Source organism: Scyliorhinus canicula, chromosome 6 (assembly GCF_902713615.1).
Source record: "Scyliorhinus canicula chromosome 6, sScyCan1.1, whole genome shotgun sequence".
Lineage (NCBI taxonomy): Eukaryota > Metazoa > Chordata > Chondrichthyes > Carcharhiniformes > Scyliorhinidae > Scyliorhinus > Scyliorhinus canicula.
This window is the reverse complement of record NC_052151.1, coordinates 178,603,024-178,622,495: the sequence shown is the minus strand read 5'-3', so window position 1 is coordinate 178,622,495 and position 19,472 is coordinate 178,603,024. Positions and strand designations below refer to the sequence as shown.

General features: G+C 45.3%; 1 protein-coding gene across 7 annotated transcripts in view; it reads right to left on the bottom strand.

Moving 5' to 3' along the window:
* The window catches only part of LOC119967679 (signal-induced proliferation-associated 1-like protein 2), a 651,675-nt gene that overhangs the window by 293,050 nt on the left and 339,153 nt on the right, over positions 1-19,472 (bottom strand). For all 7 annotated transcript variants that reach the window (XM_038800505.1, XM_038800501.1, XM_038800504.1 and 4 more), the window contains one exon: positions 16,865-17,022. In XM_038800505.1, coding sequence (XP_038656433.1) covers positions 16,865-17,022 — 158 coding nt within the window. The remainder of the gene's footprint in view (positions 1-16,864; positions 17,023-19,472) is intronic.

The window sequence follows — 19,472 nt, the reverse complement described above, 5'->3', positions numbered from 1 at the left end:
GTCGCCACATTCCGGCGCCTGTACGGGGAGGCTGGTACGGGAATCGAACCGTGCTGCTGGCCTGCTTGGTCTGCTTTAAACGCCAGCGATTTAGCCTGGTGAGCTAAACCACACAACTTCCCATCATTCCTCTCAGTTTACTGTGTCAAAAGCCTTGGTCAGATCAACGAACACCAAATAGTGGTCCTTATTAGCCACACAGGACTTTTCGCAAATTTGACATTCAGCAAAGGAGGCACAGTGGTTAGCACTGCTGCCCGAACCCGGTTCAATTCCAACCTTGGGTGACTGTCTGTGTGGAATTTGTGCATTCTCTCGGTGTCTGCATGGGTTTCCTCTGGATGCTCCAGTTTCTCCCATAGTCCAACGAGCACAATGGTTAGCACTGTTGCTTCACAGTGCCAGGGACCAGTGTTCAATTCACTGCTTGGGTCACTGTCTGTGTGGAGTCTGAACATTCTCCCCTTGTCTGTGTGGGTTTTCTCCGGGTGCTCCGGTTTCCTCCCACAAGTCCAGAAAGACGTGCTGTCTTTAGGTGAATTGGACATTGTGAATTCTCCCTCAGTGACACCTGAAAAGGTGTCGTAGTGTGACATCGATACATAGAAGATAGGAGCAGGAGGAGGCGTTTTGGCCCTTCGAGCCTGCTCCTCCATTCATCACGATCATGGCTGATCATCCAACTCAATAGCCTAATCCTGCTTTCTCCCCATAGCCTCTGATCCCATTCTCCCCAAGTGCTATATCCAGCCGCCTCTTGAATATATTCAAAGTTTTAGCATCAACTACTTCCTGCCGCCTCTTGAATATATTCGAAGTTTTAGCATCAACTACTTCCGGTGGCAATTAATTCCACAGGCTCACCACTCTTTGAGTGAAGAAATGTCTCCTTATCTCTGTCCGAAATGGTGTATCCTGAATCCTCAGGCTGTGACCCCTGGTTCTGGACACACCCATCATTGGTAACATCTTCCCTGCATCTACCCTGTCTAGTCTTGTTAGAATTTTATAAGTCTCTATGAGATCCCCCCTCATTCTTCTGAACTCCAGCGAGAACAATCCCAACCTAGTCAATCTCTCCTCATATGACAGCCCCGCCATTTCTGGAATCAGTCTGGTAAACTTTCGCTTCACTCCCGCGAGAGCAAGAACATCCTTCCTCAGAGGAGACCAAAACTTCACACAATACTCAGTGTGGCCTCACCAAGGCCCTGTACAATTGCAGCAACACATCCCTGCTTCTATACTCGAAACCTGTTGCAATGAATGCCAACATACCATTAGCCTTCTTTACTGCCTGCTGCACATGCATGCTTACCTTCAGTGAATGGTGCACAAGGACACCCAGATCCCACTGCACACCCCTCTCCCAATTTACAACCATTCAGGTAGTAATCTGCCTTCCTGTTTTTGCTTCCAAAATGAATAACCTCACACTTATCCAAATTATACTGTATCTGCCATTTGTTTGCCCACTCGCCCAACTTGTCCAGATCTTGCTGTAGGATCCCTGCATCCTCGTCACAATTTGGTATCATCTGCAAACTTTGAGATGTTACAACTATGGGATTTTCACAGTAACTTCATTGCAGTGTTAATGTAAGCGTACTTGTGACACTAACAAAGAATATTATTATTAGACGATATGCGGGTTAGGTGGATTGGCCATGCTAATTTGCCCCTTCGTGTCCAGGGATGTGGAGGCTAGGTTATGGGTATAGGGCGTGTGGATGGGGGAGTAGACCCGAGTACAGTGCTCTTTCGGAGAGCCGATGCAGACTCGATGGGCCAAATGGCCTCCTTCTGCACTGCCGGGATTCTATGAAAGATCATGTCCACTGCTCCCCACTCTACATGGAAGCCACACCGAGATTCTAGGTGAACAAAAGCAATGAGGTCAATGATAATCCTATTACGAATAACCCTTGTAAGAATTTTTCCTGTGTTGAATGAAGTGACTCTATGATGATTGCCACAGATGGACTTGCTCTTTTTTTGTTTTTAAAGATGGAGGTATCTTTGTAGTCTTGATGCACTGTGTCTGGTTCTAGATTAGGCAGAAGAGACTAGCGAGTTTCCTAACCCTGTGAGTCCCTCCATATTTGAATACTTCAGTAGGATGCCATCAGCTCCTGGTCTTTGTGACTTCTTCTTGCAAAGGATCGAGAAGAAGCTTAGCTTGGTCTGCAGCATGTGTTTGGTGTGCTGCTATCTGGTGTTCCTTGCTGGTGATTTCTTGTCAGATGTGCAAGACAGTGAATGTTGTTCACTTTGCCCTGAAACTTGCCCATGTCTTGCCGACCCAATCTTGGTACTTGCATTTTAATGAATGCTAGGATCTTAGCTGCAGTGCTGTAAGTAACATCCTTTAACTTTTTCCAAGAATCTTCAATGGCAATATTGTCCTCTAGGATATCACAGGAGATCTTAATTCGAATAGCGAGTTCGATGGTAATATTGTTCTCTGGGATAGCAGCAATTCAAATGGTTAGTTTGTATTCCAGTTCTTGACACCTGGTTATGTCTTTAAGAATAGTTCTATAAAGCTTCAAAGTGAGCCAAAGACTCGAGATGCTTTTCATCTTCAAAAATTTCCATTTGGTCAGTGGCTGAAATAGATTCTTCTAATCAAATCCCAATTGACTTAATTCATGTCCAAGAAGTGCAGCTTAGATAGATTTGCCATGATCAATTCGCTGGGTTACGAGGATAGGATGAGAGGTTGGTGCAGATTCGATGAGCCGAATGGCCACCTTCTGTACTGCTGGGATTGTGTGTTAATCCTTGTTTAGAACCGTGGGCAGAGTGTGGGGGTGGATGTTTGGCGCCTCGAACCAGACAGCTCTGTATAGCGCTCATCAGCCTCAACTGACAATCGACTTAGAAAAAAGTCAAATCCCCAGCTATGGGTTAACTAGCAAAGTATACGCTAACTGACTGCAGAAAATCACAATTGTGCCAATGGCAATGTCAAGGTATTGTTGAGGCTCTTCGGCATGCTCAGCAGTTCATGTAGGAAAAGGACTACTTAAAAATGAAACTTGGATCCTTTCAGCCAATATGCTTGTGGCACATATTCCATCAGTGTTACACCACAGTGTAAGGGAACGCATGGAGAGATGACCATGCTGGAGTGAGGCCTGGACAGTGTGTGTAATTGGAATTTGGGTCACGTTAGCATTCAGTGCGGAGGGGAAAAGAAGTGCTGCTTTTTTAACTTTTTGTTCAGCCTCCAGTAGTTGGTGACATTTCTTCCTTTGTCTCCAAACCAGTTGAGTGCAACTTTCTATTACTTTATCTGTGTAAATTATTAATTTAGTTAGTCAATTAGCTAATAAGCTTGAAGAGGAACAGCAGGGCTGGTGGTGTGCCATCACTGCAGCTTATGGGAATCTGTGGAATGCAATGAAACCCTAGACATTCATATTTGCAGCAAGTCTCTGGAGTCTTAGTTGTGGACATTGTGGGGCATTAGGGGTGGGGGTGGGGATGAGGTTGGGGGGCTACCTGGACACTTTGTTCCAGGAGGAAGTCACACCCCTCAGGTTATGCTGAACTTTAAAGTTAGCCAATGGTCAGGTTTTGACTACGAGTTAAGTAGCATGTAATGATGAAAGAGCCTCAGCCCTTAACTTTGACCAACAGGTGAAGTGTTTGCTACCTTTGTGGATGAGAAGAAGGATGGCAAGATGGATGAGAGAATTGACCACAGCACCTTTCAAGAGATAGGAAGCCTAAAGGAATGTGATCATGAAAAGGGGCAATAGTGTCAGGGGAATAGATACTATTCTCTGCAGCTGCGGCCAGGAGCTTCAAAGGTTGTATTGCCTGCCCTATGCCAGGGTTGAGGAGATGATCTTGGGGCGAGGATATGAACTTGGGAGTGAGTGCGGGAGGATCAAATTGTTGTGGTCCATGTTGGAACAAAAAACACAGCAGAACATCATTCCTGGTTCTAACTAAGAAACTTCAAGGAGTTAGGGGGCAAATTAAAACAAAGAACATCAAAGGCTCTAGATTGTTACCCAAGACATGAGCCAATTGTCATAGGGCCAAGGAGATTAGAGAATTAAATGTGCGGCTCAAATAGTGCAGGAAGAAGGGATTTCAATTCATGGAAGAGAATTGATACTCGGGGGAGAGCAAGTCATTCCATTGGGATGGGCTCCACTTGAACCTAGATGGGTCAGGTGTCCTGGCCAATGTAAAACTAGGGCTGTGTACAGGGCATTAAACTAATGTGGGGGTGAGGGCTCAGGTTATGGGAGATTTAGAAATGCAAAGAGAAGGGTTGATGCATTAGAATAGTATAGCAATGTGGGTAAAGACAAGTAGTGTCAGACAGAGTTTAATGCAAATTTTACATTGGCAAATTAAGTCACAGCTGGAATAGAAGTTAAAAAAAATAAATGAAAGGTTTTTTTATCTGAATGCACAAAGCATCTGCAGAAAGATAAATGAACTAGTGGCACAAATAGGAGTAAATGATTTAGATCTAATTGCCATTGCAAAAACATAGTTACAAGGTGATCAAGGTTGGGAAATAAATATTCCAGGGTACACAATATTTTGGAAAGACAGACAGAATGGCCAGTGTGGAGGGGTAGCCCTGATAGTGAAGGACTGCATAAGGACATTAATGAAAAGGGTCTGGTTTCTGAAGATGGAGGCAGTAGAATCAGTATGGGTGGAGAATAGGAATAGCGAGTGCCAGAAAACACTGTTGGGAATAGTTTACAGGTCCCTTAACAGTAGTTATATCAGCGGGCAGAGGATTAAACAAGAAATTATAGGAGCTTGTAACAAAGGAAATGTAATAATTGTGGGGCACTTTAATCTCCACATAGACAGGGATAATTTATTTGGCAAGAGAGCTCTAGGAGATTAATTTGTAGAATGTTTTTGTGACAGTTTCTTGGGAAAAAACACTGGAACTGACCAGATAAAGGTTTCTTAGATCTGGTATTGTGTAAGGAAAGAGAGTTAATTAATAATGTCATAATAAAAGATCCACTGGGAAATAGTGATTAAACCACTGAATTCCATGTTAAGTTTAGAAGTGGCATCCTCCAATTACAAACAAGAATCTTAAACGTAAACAAAGACAATTACACATGTATGAGGCGAAAAGTGGCTAAGGTTAATTAGATGAACAGACTAAAAGGATTGGAGGTTAATGAACAGTGGGAAACATTAAACAATGCAAAATGGTCAACAAAAATACATTCCATTGAAAAACAAAAATTCAGTAAGAAAGACCCATCTGTGGCTCACTCAGGAAGTTAAGGACAGCATTAGATTAAGAGAAGACAATCTTGCAAAAAAAGAGTCACAAATTTGACAATTGGGAGTGTTTAAGAAACCAGCAGAGGGCCACCAAAAAGTTGACAAAGGGAAAAAATTGAATAATAATAATCGCTTATTGTCACAAGTAAGCTTCAATGAATTTAGTGTAAAAAGCTCCTGAGAGTAAAGTAGCCAAAAAAAAATACACTGTATGAGCTTTGTCTGTCCCTGTGTCTGCGTGGGTCTCAACCCAAAACTCAAAGATGTGCAGGGTAGGTGGACTGGCCATGCGAAATTGCCCATTAAGTGCAAAAATGATTAAAAAGAGCTTTTATAAGTATCTAAAAATGAAGAGAGCAGCTAAAGTAAGCATCGGTCCCTTAGAAGCAGAAACAGGAGAAATTATCATGGAGAATGAGGAAATGGCGAAGGCACTGAATGAATATGTTGTATCTGTCGTCACAACAGAAGACAAGTTTGATACCAGAAATATATGATAACTTCGGGGTTAAATAGCAAGGAAATTAATATCGGCAGAAAAAAAGTATTAGAGAAACTGAAGGACCTAAAATCCAACAAATCCCTTGGACCTGATGGCAAATGCTCTCAGATTCTAAAAGAGATAGCTGCAGAGATATTGGATGTGCTGGGTATGATTTTCCTAACAGTCCTTAGATTTGGGAACTGTCATATTAGATTGGAAGTTGGCAATGTTACAATGCTTTTCAAGAAAGGAGGAATGGAGAAAAGGAGGAAGAAACAATGTAATGAACTACAGGCTGATTAACCTTATATCAGCTGTTGGGAAAATTCTGAAATTTACTGGGCGGTATTCCCCCCCCCCCCCCACTTCCCACGCCGGGTGGGTGAATCGCCGGGGCGCCGTGTGAATCACGCCATGCTATCCCGTCCCCCCAACGCAATTCTCCCAACCCCCAGAAACCAGCACCGCGCGAATCGCGCCAGGCCCCTCGGAGAATCGCCGCAAACGGCGAGTGGCAATTCTCCGTCCCGGATGGGCCGAGCGGCCGCTCCGACACGTCAAGTTCCCGCCGGCGCCGTCCACCCCTGGTCGCTGCCGGCGGGAACTGTGCTGGAACGCTGGGGGGGCGGCCTGTGAGGAGGGGGATACTCCTTCACCAGGGGAGGGGCCGCCGATGGGGTCTGGCCCGTGATCGGGGCCCACCAACTGGCTGGCCGGCCTCTCTTTCCCCCCCCCCCCCCCTCCCCGGGCCTACCTCCTTCCGCGGCCGGCCCCAGAACACATGTTGGTGAGGAGCCGGCGTGCGTAAGAAGTTCCCCGCGCATGTGCAAGATGGCGCGGCCCAACTGCGCATGCGCAGGATTGAGCTGCCCCAACTGCGCATGCACGGGTTGGCGCGGTGCCCATTTCACGCCGCATAGGGACGCTGGAGTGGCGTGCAGAATAGGTCGTGCCCGGGTCCTGTTCGCGCCATCGTGAAACGTGACGGCGTTCAAGATGGCGCGGGCACTTAGTCCCGGGAGCGTGGAATACCACCCACTATTAAGGAAGTCTTAACAATGCACTTAGAAAAGCATAGAACGATGATAACAAATCAACATTGTTTTAATAAAGGGAAATCCTGTTTGACAAATGTATTTATTTTTTTCTTGAGGATGTAGCTAGAAGGGTAGATAAAGGGCAACCAATAGATATAGTTTACCTGGAAATATCCCTGAAAAGGGCATTTGATAAGATTACACACAAAAGGTTAATGGGCAAGGTAAGGGCTCATGGAGTTGTGGGTAATATTTTACCATGGGTAGAGGATTTGTTAATGGATAGAAAGTAGACAGTGGGCATAAATGGAGATTTTTCAAGTTGGCATACGATGAATAGTGGAGTGCCTCAAGGAGCAGTGCTGGGGCCTCAGGTTTTTACAGCTATATTAATGACTTAGATGAAGAGACAGAGAGTAATGTATCAATGTTGCTGATGATTACAAGTTAGATGGGAAGGTAAGCTGTGGGGAGGACACAGAGTGACTGCATAGAGATATAGACAGGGTTAGGGGAGTAGGCAACAGGATGGAAAATGCAGTATAATGTAGAAGAGTGTGAAAATATTTACTTTGATCATAACAATACAAAAGCTGAACATTTTTTAAAAGGTGTGAAACTTTAGGTATTGATGTTGAAAACACGGGTTTGTTCGTATAAGGAATGCAGAAAGTTAGCATACAGCAAGCAACTACAAAAGCAAATAATATGTTGGCCTTTACTGCAAGGAAATGAAGTACAAGAACAAAGAAGTCTTGTTTCAATTGGACAAAAGTGGATTTGTATCTGGAATACTTATTTAAGAAAGGATTGCATTGAAGGTATACAGCGAAGGTTCATGAAATGAGTCCCTGTGGTGAGTAAATTGGCTTATAATCTCTGGAATTTAAAAGAATGAGTGACGCTCTCATTGAAACCTACAAAATTCTAAATGGGCTACATAGGGTAGATGCTGAGAGATTATTTCCACTGGTCAGTTTTCCAAAACAAGGGAAACAGGGACATGGTCACATGATAAGGGACTGTTAATTTAAGACTGAGATAAAGAGAAATTATTCACTCGAAGGGTTGTTAATCTTTGGAATTCTCTATCGCAGAGAGCGTGGATGCTCCATAGTTGAATGCATTGAACATTGAAGGCTGGTATAGACAGAATTTTGGTTACATAGAATTAAGGGATATTGGGAGGAGGTGGGAAAACGCACTTGAAGCCCAAGGTCAACCATGATCATATTGAATGGCGGAAGCAGGCTCAATGAGCCATATGGTCAGCTCCTACTCATATTTCTTGTGCTCTTGCACAGTACTTAGCTTCTAAGTTGAGGTAGTGGGAAAGGATCGGCACAGACCAAAGATGGTGGCATATTAGTTAGCACTGCTGCCTCACAATGGCAGGGACCCGGGTTCAATGCCAACCTTTGGTGACTGTCTGTGTGGAGTTTGCACTTTCTCCCCATGTGCATAGGTTTCCTCCGCGTGCTCCGTTTTCATCCCACATTCCAGAGATGTGCAGGTTAGGTGGGGTTACAAGGAGATGGCAGGGAAGTGGGACTCGGTAGAATGCTCTTACAGAGGGTTGGTGCATACTCGATGGGCCGATCGGCCTCATTCTGCACTGTAGGGATTCTACAACAGAATAACACTGCTCATTCCCAAATTAAATATACACAACATGCAGGTTGTTCAGCAAGTCATCATCAATCAAAACACAAGACATACCAAGCCCTGTGGTGGTGGGGAAATGATGACGTGCACAGGCAAAGGATGTTACTGGCAGACTTGAGTCAAGGCCTTGCACACAGGCAGCTTCAGTGTGATGATTTCTCTGCACAAACTAGGAAAGATGTGGAGTTGGTTTCCTCCTGAGATGATAGAGCAGACCATTTCAGGTACAGCACTGCTCTCACTCATCTGGGGAACTCTAAACACACTGCCTGCGCTCTCTGCACCTGCCAGGTTACCGCTCCTGACTGATCATCCATCCATGGTCAAAATGTAAAAAATGAGACTACTAGTCATCATAAGAAGATTGGTTCATGGAATGTCACAACACCTCTGGACAACAACATGAGACCAGAGTGCAGACAAGCCCTCATAGTCAGAATGTTGGGCTAGTACAAAATTGACATTGCTGCTCAAGTTAAACAAGGTTCACTGAGGACTTTCAACTTGGGAGACTTTGCTGCAGGGTAGACATTCTACTGGATATTCCAAGGACCAGAATCAACGGTCAGATGTGGGCTTTGCCATTCAATCTGAATTGGCACGTAAGCTTGACTCGCTTCTTAGGAGGATCACTGATCGACTCATGGGTCTTCATTTAAGTCTTGCCACTAACCAGCATACAACACTCAATAGGCCTATGCTCCAACAATGACACATACAGATGAAGTAAAAGAAGTATTCTATGCTGACCTCAGCAAGATAATTAGAGTCCCACCTCACCAAGACATTATTCTTGGTGATTTCAATGTCCGAATGGGCACAGACTGTAATCCAGGAATAGGACTCCTAGAACACCACCGTATTAGCAGAGCAAACTCCAATGGCCAGTTCCTTATCACAAAGTGCAGAGACTATAACCTAACTATTGCATTTGCAGTCTTCCAGCAAGCAAATAAACTGAAAACAATATGTATGCAATCCAAAACCAAAAATATCATGTGTTTAACTTAACTCGTGTATGAGAGAGACATCTTAAGGATGTGTGTTCTACACGCTTAGAGGTGCAGAATGCTGGTCTGACCATCAGCTTGTCAGGGGTATTGTGTCTTTGAAGATAAAAACTAAAGCGCTTCGGCAGAGTGCAGGCTTACAAAAGAAGATTTATGTAACTGTTCTCTTTCATTTAATTATTTCCTTTCAAAACCCAATCCTTTGAATACATGGATCAGCTTCAGGGCTCTTTTCTGCACCACTTGTCGGGTTTCGATCGTTCAAAATCTCACTGACTAAAATTCCAGGTACTGAAACTTGGAAATTCACCAAAGGACTGTAGATTGAAAATCTTGTTTTTTCATCTTATTATTAACTCTCCCTTAAAGTGCATCTCCCCAGTGAGGGCAAGGGATCAGTGAATTTACCCTGTATTCTGCTGACTTGGCAACATTAAGTTCAGCATCTGGTTGATTCGCTAGAATGACTAGATATGGTGAGGATTCAGCCTACCCTTACTTCCAAAGCTCTTCCAGCTGATCCCCAAGTTTGCTCAACATCATTATTAAAATAACATTTGATTAAGCATGTGAAGAGCTCCACTTCTGCCAATGTGCAAATGTTTGTTTTTATAAATGGTATTAAATGTCAATTGCCATTGTTCTGTTCACTTGCAAATATCACCTTAATCCTTCCAGGCTGCTTCAGTATCACTCTACTGAGCCTGGACTCATCTGTGAGTTTAGCCAATGTACATTTGAGTTTCTCAATCCAGATCATTTGTATAAATCAGAAAGAATAGCATTAATCAAGGTCATGCTGCTCAGCACATCTTTCAGCACTAATCCTATGGCACTCTGCTCACTATTAAACAGATCTTTCTGTTGACACATAACATACTTATTTCTTTCGAGGATATGCCAGTCTTCTTGAGTTATTTTTGCTCCCTTCATTATTTAGTCAGTCTGTTTGGGAAGTTTATCCTGTTTCATGAAGTCTACTTCCTTAATCTCGTCAGCAGCTAACACACACAGCAGTTTCACATCCATCCATGGGAACCATGGGTTACTAAAGCAGTTGAATCACTTGTCAAGAGGAAGAAGGAGGCTTATGTGAAGATGAGACGTGATGGTTCAGTTGGGTCGCTTGAGAGTTACAAGTTAGCTAGGAAGGCTCTAAAGAGAGAGCTAAGAAGAGCCAAGGGAGGACATGAGAAGCCTTTGGCAGGTAGGATCAAGGATAACCCTAAAGCTTTCTATAGGTATGTCAGGAATAAAAGAAGGACTAAGGTAAGAGTAGGGCCAGTCAAGGACAGTAGTGGAAAGTTGTGCTTAGAGTCCGAGGAGATAGGAGAGGTACTAAATGAGTATTTTTCGTCAGTATTCACACAGGAAAAAGACAAAGTTGTCGAGGAGAATACTGAGATACAGGCTACTAGACTAGAAGGGCTTGAGGTTCATAAGGCGGAGGTGTTAGCGATTCTGGAAAGTGTGAAAATAGATAAGTCACTTGGGCCGGATGGGATTTATCCTAGGATTCTCTGGGAAGCTAGGGAGGAGATTGCTGAGCCTTTGGCTTTGATCATTAAGTCATCTTTGTCTACAGGAATAGTGCCAGAGGACTGGAGGATAGCAAATGTTGTCCCCTTGTACAAGAAGGGGAGTAGAGATAACCCCGGTAACTATAGGCCAGTGAGCCTTACTTCTGTTGTGGGAAAAGTCTTGGAAAGGTTTATAAGAGATAGGATGTATAATCATCTGCAAAGGAATCATTTGATTAGAGATAGTCAACATGGTTTTGTGAAGGGTAGGTCGTGCCTCACAAACCTCATTGAGTTCTTCGAGAAGGTGACCAAACAGGTGGATGAGGGTAAAGCAGTTGATGTGGTGTATATGGATTTCAGTAAAGCATTTGATAAGGTTCCCCACGGTAGGCTATTGCAGAAAATACAGAGGCATGGGATTCAGGGTGATTTAGCAGTTCTGTCAGGAAATGCTCTGACAGGTGTCCAGTTACTAGTGGTGTGCCACAAGGATCTGTTTTGGGGCCGTTGCTGTTTGTCATTTTTATAAATGACCTGGAGGAGGGCGTAGAAGGATGGGTGAGTAAATTTGCAGATGACACTAAAGTCGGTGGAGTTGTGGACAGTGCAGAAGGATGTTACAAGTTACAGAGGGACATAGATAAGCTGCATGGCTGGGCTGACAGGAGGCAAATGGAGTTTAATGCAGAAAAGTGTGAGGTGATTCATTTTGGAAGGAATAACAGGAAGGCAGAGTACTGGGCTAATGGTAAGATTCTTGGTAGTGTGGACGAGCAGAGAGATCTAGGTGTCCATGTCCATAGATCCCTGAAAGTTGCCACCCAGGTTGAGAGGGTTGTTAAGAAGGCGTACGGTGTGTTAGCTTTTATTGGTAGAGGAATTGAGTTTCGGAGCCATGAGGTCATGTTGCAGTTGTACAAAACTCTGGTGCGGCCGCATTTGGAGTATTGTGTGCAGTTCTGGTTGTCGTATTATAGGAAGGATGTGGAAGCATTGGAAAGGGTACAGAGGAGATTTACAAGAATGTTGCCTGGTGTGGAGGGAAGATCATATGAGGAAAGGCTGAAGGACTTGAGGCTGTTTTCGTTAGACAGAAGAAGGTTAAGAGGTGTCTTAATTGAGGCATACAAGATGATCAGAGGGTTAGATAGGGTGGACAGTGAGAGCCTTTTTCCTCGGATGGTGATGCCCAGCACGAGGGGACATAGCTTTAAATTGAGGGGAGATAGATATAGGACAGATGTCAGAGGTATGTTCTTTACTCAGAGTAGTAGGGCGTGGAATGCCCTGCCTGCAACAGTAGTGGACTCGCCAACACTAAATGCATTCAAATGGTCATTGGATAGGCATATGGACGATAAGGGAATAGTGTAGAGGGACTTTAGAGGGGTTTCACAGGACAGCGCAACATCGTGGGCCGAAGGGCCTGTACTGCGCTGTAATGTTCTATGGTTCCTAAATGCCACGATAATAAGCTCATTAACCTTGGGCAGGATCTCCGTCCAGTGACTCCGGAATAGTGAACGGGGGGGGGGGGGAATTGGGTGAGAACCGAAAATAGAGGTCGGTGCCGGGCACCCAATGGAGCATTCCATGCAAAACGTACAGTAGCACTCGGTAACATGTCATTAACGTGCCTGACCCAGTGGTCTCCAACCTCCCACAATGCTCCACTTCCTGCCAGATGTGGAACTGACGGTGGCATGGTTCACTTGTGGTATTTAAAAAGCAGGGACTGGGCGCCTACCTTTGCTGAGGGAAAGGAGGTAAGAAAGATTGCAAAGACACAACAGTGGGCTGACAATTGTGTCACTGGCTGGGGGCGCTTGCCAGGGCCAGGGGAAGTAGCAGGGGACAACGACCAGGAGATGAGCCGTGGGTTTGGGATGTCCCCCAGGTCCAGGGTGTCCGGGCATGGACCACCATTGCTGCGGTCTGCGAGACATATCTGGCTGCGCACTTCGCTGACTGCCCACTGCTGTGTGTCCCGTAAATGTGCAGAGCTCCACCAGCCGTATGGTGCGCCCGGCCATTTGGGTGTGCCCAGACCCCAGCTGACATATCAACAGGATGGGCGTGGTCCAGCTCAGCCAGTGGCCCACTAGGTGTTGACACTTCTCAGTGCACCCATCCTAGGTGTTGCCCCAGTGCAGGATTATCAGGGGGAGAGTAGAGTGCAACCTGAACAGTAGACTGTGGTCATTGGCATCCACCCTGGCACAATGCCCCTCTCAGGACAGGTGCCCCACCAATGGCACTATCAGCTAGCCCAGCCCGCAGGACCACTGGGCTTCACCAAGAACCACCTGCCCACCATGACCCTGCTCCCTAACAGCTAGGCACAACCTGTGCATCGCACACAGGAGCCACGGCACACTACAGCTATGGTCCCAACAGGTATCCATCCCCCTCGACCAGCACTATCCATGGGCCCTGACCACAAGCATGCCATCAACCATGTCACTGGGCAGTGGTCCCCCGCCACCCCACAACCATGTGTCCTGATGGCAGGGTGTCACATGGCCGACCTAAGCAGGACACTCACAGTAGACTCCACTGGAGGGCACAGGACAGGAGCTGCTTGCACCAGCCACCGGTACCCCTCCCAGCATGGATACGTGGCAGGGTTACAGGCCTCCCTGGTGCCAGGCACCGGTGTCTGGGGCAACAGCCAGTGTGGGGGTGTGATTGGGAGAGGGACATGCCAGGATGGGGCTGCAGTGCAGGCCAGGGCCACCATATAGCCCATTTGACCTGGATGGGCACGGGAGTACCCACCATGCTAACATGTCTGCCCTTAACCCACTGCAGACAATGGATTTCAGAGTCCATCCAGGAATGGTTGCAATCTGCCTGGTCACAATGGTCCTTGCAGATACATGAAAGCTGCATGAACAGGAGCTACTCGGGAAGGACCCTGCACGACAGGAGCCAGCCCCTGAGGAGCACAGGCCAGCCAGTGAGGCTGGAGAGTATGCCATCCAACAGCCGAGCAGGAGGTGGAAAGGAGGTGCCACATGAGGCCCAGTGTATATTGGCAGCGCCTGTCTTTCGAGGACCTTCAGGACCAGGCGTGTTACGACGACTATGGCTGAGTATGGAGACCATGTTATATCTTTGCAAGATGATGGAACACCTGGAACCGTGGGGTTATGGGGTAGAACACCCTCTTCCGTTACAACAATATCCATGCAGCAACCAGGGGCGTCATTGAGCGGTGCATCGGCGTCCTGAAGATGTGGGTCAGGTGCCTGGACCGCTCTGGTGAGGCCCTCCAACATAACCCTAGGGGGGTCTCCCCACATCGTGGTAGCCTGCTGCGTCCTTCACAACATTGCATGGCAGAGGGGCGACATGCTGGAGAAAGAGGATGAACGTCAGGCTTCGTTCAACAAGTTGGATGCGGAGGAGGGCCAGGATGGACAGGGCATGGGTCCCGAGCAGGCACAGGAGACTGCCCTACATGTGCGCCAGGGCCTCTGCGCACAGAACAATCTTATCGCCTCCAGGTTCTTCGACTAGGTGGTCTTGGGGTGATGAGCAGTGATGGATGACACACCGGGTAGGCCATACCATATGGCTCCCCCGGATTTCTGCCAGCGCCAGGCCAATGCTCTTGATGCCTGTAGACATGGCCCATTATGACTGGACCATGCTCTGGTGCACCGCAGTAGTGTCCCTTGCTGCCTCAAAGGGAGACCCTGGGGGGCACCCCCGACTGTCCTTTAGGGGGGAGGGGTGGGCTGGTTTGTGCCATCCTCCAACACCTGCAGCCCACATCACCGGCCTCCTGTCAACACCCCTCCCCCCGGCACACCTTTGCCACCAGCGCAGCCCATCCCTCATACCATTCGGATCGAGGACTGAGGCAGTTTGGTACATGAGATATGTGTTGGAAGGATTTAAAGGTTGGCAATCAACCTGTTTGGCCCCATTATGAACACATCCTTGGACATCAAGTCCTCAGGTGGAACTTCAACCTGGAACTGCTGGCTCAGAGGCAAGGACACTACCCAATATGCTTTAAGAGCCTTGAATTATGGTATAATTCTGCACTGCTGGATTGCTTGCGATTCATTTTAAAACCCATTAAATTCTTCTCTGTACAACATTTATTCAAGGCTACGTTGGATATATTTTTGATCGTCAAGGGGGCAGACAGGAAAATGGAGTTGAGACCATAACCAGATCAGCCATGATCTTATTGAATGACGAAGCCAGCTCAAAAGGAACAAATGCTTTGTTTTTAATCTTTCACCGGATGTGGGCGTAGCTGGCTAAGCCAGCATTTATTGCCCATTCCTAATTGCCCTTGAGAAGGTGGTGGTGAGCTGCCTTCTTGAACCGCTGCACTCCATGTGGCGATGGTACACCCAAACTGCTGTTAGGGAGTCAATGACAATGAAGGAACGGTGATATAGTTCCAAGTCAGGATGGCGTACAGCTTGGAGGAGAACTTGCAGATGCACCTGCTACCCATGTCCATCTAGGTGGTTGAAGCCGCGGGTTTGGAACAGCCTATACTTCGTCCTAAGTCCTATTTTCTTACATCAGTTCAATTTCTAGGTCATTCATTCATAGAGCATACATTTTGTTTATTTTTTTTCCTTTTCCATTAATGACTCAAATATATCTTCCACTATGAAGACCAGTCTTTGTCAACTCCAACAGAATATAGCGCATGCTATTAGCTCCAGGTGCAAAATATTGGACATCTAATCACAGAATTACATTGCATAATATTTGTGGCATTGAAACAGACCATTTAATTGTTCAGTGCTTATGACTCACAGAAGCTCCTCACACCTCAGTTCAACTAATTTTATCAGCATATCCCTTTATTCCTCATTATAGAGGTACAGGTGTGTTTATCTAGCTTCCATTCTATTGCATCTATTCTATTTGTCTCAACTATTCCATGTTCTCACCATTCTGGGTAAAGACATTTTTGCTGAATTCCCTTCAGATCTGTCAGTGACCATCTTATTCCTGGCCCCTAGTTTTGGTCCCAAGTGGAAAAATCTTTTTTGTCTGGCCTATCAAACTACTATCACGTAATCCCTCCGAGTTCTCATTGTGGAGAAGGCCTAGCCTGTTCAATCGGCAATTCCTCTCAGTTCTGTTATCACTCTTGTAAATTAGTTTTGCACATCCTCCAAAACTTTTATAATATATGGAGATCAGAATAGTGCACAGTACTCAAAGTGAATTCTCAACTCCTAATGCTGTTCAAACCCCCATCTCTCATTAGGAAATGCTAAGCAGTGCTTGGGGCAGCTTGACCGGTAAAGCTCTACATACCAAGAAATAAAAACTGTAAAGACATGAGGCGGGATGCTCTGCCCCACTGCACCACATTTCTGCCTCACCACGCCGGTGGGATGCTCCTTTACGCCGGCTGTTCAATGGGGTTTCCCATTGTGGGGCAGCCCCACACCGTCGGGAAACCCCCGGGCGCCGCCCAAACAGAGCATCCCCCGGCAGAGAATCCCGCCCAGGATCTATCACACCAGGCAAATACAGTGCAGCTCATCAATTCAAACTATTATGAAGGAGTAATGACGATGGATGTGGTGAAGTCTGCAGTCACGATCATTTTGCTCTCAGCTGAAAAAATAAAACTCAATGATAGGATTCAGAAGAAACACGTGATGAAGGGAGCGTCTTGTGCTCACAGGGAAATGACGCATCTAATTTCCTGAGATACCAGCTGATCATAAAGCAGCATATGCAACCTAATATATATTTGCAACTTTAAGATGATGTGCAGGAACTGGAAAAATACAGATGATCAAAGAAGAGTTTAAAAATACTTCAGTAATAAATCTAAAGGTAACTGCATGGATGTTGAGTGCTTACCTGTAGCAGACATTTTCTGTACATGGATTATGAACTCTGACAATGACAAAAACATGTTGAAAGTGAGATCTGATGTTTCTGGGAGTGAAAGGAAGTGCTCCAGGCTCTTGAAAGACAATTGTGACTATGTCATTTCCTATGTGTCTCTTCCTCAAGAGCTAAGGGAGTACAGAAACAGAGATCTAGTTAGCCAGGTTTGAACTACAGATTTAGTGTTGCCTATAACTACTGCAGTTAATACCCTTGCCAAAATTCTCCAAATGTGATTAATACTTAAAATTAGTTCATTATTTTCCCCAAATGATGTTATGACACCCGCAGTCAATTCCAGTCCCCCTTGACCTGGACACAATTAAATTAACCAATGATTCTTAGAAAAATACCCCAAATCTTTGGCCCTTGGCTGCCCAATAATTGCAGTCACCAGATTTGTAAATTTAAACACAATTACTTTTTATTTATAACAAGAAGTATAACAAAATAGGCAGCAAATACAACTGGTTAACTATTATCTAATTCCTAAACCCCCACTTTAACTTGCCCTCACCCTCTATATAGACACACACACACACACACACACACAAAACAAACACAGGGAAAGGAAGGGGTAAAATAACAAATATAAGAGTCTTTGTTTCAGATGGTTGCTTCCAGCATTTTTTTCTTCAGATCGGACTTTCAGGTCGAGATATCTGCTTTCCAGTCTGTACTGGTTTTCACTGTAAACTCATTCAGGGGGCCTCTCTAATTTGGACGGTCAGAAACCTGACAAAGGGAAGTACATGGTCTTTGATTGTGAAGAAGAGGGAAAACAAGGGACTGTTTGAGATATCAGAGGAAGTTCTAACACCAAAGATGCAAAACTGTTTGAGATGTCAGAGGGAGTTCTAACACCAAGGATGCAAACCTATTCGCAGAAGAACAAATGAAATATTTGCAACTTTATGATGATGTGCAGGAACTGCATTGTGGAAAAATACAGATGATGAAAGAAGAGTTTAAAAGTACTTCAGTAGTAAATCCAAAGGTAACTGCAAGGATGTCAAGTGCTTACCTGTAGCCGCATTATGGACTCTGACAATGAAAAATTAAATATCAAATCATGATGGCAAAAGAATATAGAGATATAGTTATAGGGCAACACCAGGAAGCACTCCGGTAACTAGTCAGAATGTAGACATAAGAGACTCTGAACCAATAAAGCCACATCTGTCTCAACTAAAACCATGGAGACTGGCTCAGTTAGAGGCTGAAATACAGTGCAAGTTGCATATGTTGTGGAAACAAGTGAAAATGCTGTGGTCCACAGAACACAGTTTGGGAGATTAAACGTTAGCAGGCAAACCAGTGCTGGCCACCCTGGACTAATCCAGACCATTAAAATGGCCACAGATGCCAGTGACCTGGGGGGACGGACAGTGCTACTATCCTTTCAGCACTTTGAAGTATATGCCTGACATGATAATGAACAAAGTTGAGTTTATGCAGACCATAATCCGCTTGCATTCATAGAGAAATTTAAAACCCGGAACGCAAGATTGTTCCTTTGGAGTTTATTATTACAACAGTGTTAAAATTGTATACATTCCTGGAAAGGGTAATGTGATTGCGGATGTTTTGTCACACATCTAAGGGCTGACTAGTTATGAATGCAGAAACTAGGAAGGGAACTTACATAATGGGGATGGATATGTGTTTGTGATCTATGTCTTGCATACTTAATGAAACGTCCATGCCCTGACATTTCTTTTAGATAGGGATGTATGTGTGGGTTCTTCCTGTTGATTCCCTTAGTTCTCCTTGCTTTATTTTACTGTTCTTGTTTTGAAAAATGGATGCTTAATGGACATGTATCGTTAAGCCAAGCAGCAGAGAGAATGGGGAATTTATTCATTCTGTTCCGGGTTTTAAATTTCTCTATAAACGCAAGCATATTATGGTCTGTATAAACTAGGCTTTGTTTATTGTCATGTCAGATATATACTTGAAAGTGCTCAGGTCACTTGCAGCTGTGGCCATTTAAAAAAAATAAATTTATTCTCCTTTTCACATTTTCTCCCAAATTTACACCCAACAATAAACAATAATCAGTAACGAATGGAATGTCAATCCCCATATCAATAATAACGATCCCATCCTCCCACCAAACCCCAGACATTGGCCCGCATGATAACACAAACAAATGACAAAAAGGAATCAGGAATCACCCTTAGTCACTATTAACACGTACAGTCCCCCAACCCCCCTAATGTTCGATGTGATCCAATTCTCAAAAGTGCATAATGAATAACGCCCCTGAATTGTAGAACCCCTCCATCCTTCCCCTCACTTCAAATTTGACCTTTTCAAGCATTAAGAATTCCAGCAGGTCCCCCTGCCACGCCAGGGCACAGGGGGGAGAGGTTGATCTCCACCCTAACAGGATCCGCCTTCGGGCGTTCAACGAGGTGAAGGCTACAACATCTGCCTCTGCGCCCGTTTCCAACCCCGGCTGGTCCAACACCCCGAATATGGCCTCCCGAGGGCCCGGGTCCAGATTCACGTGCACCACTTTAGAGATTACCCTAAACACCTCCTTCCAGCAATCCTCCAGCTTTGGACAGGACTA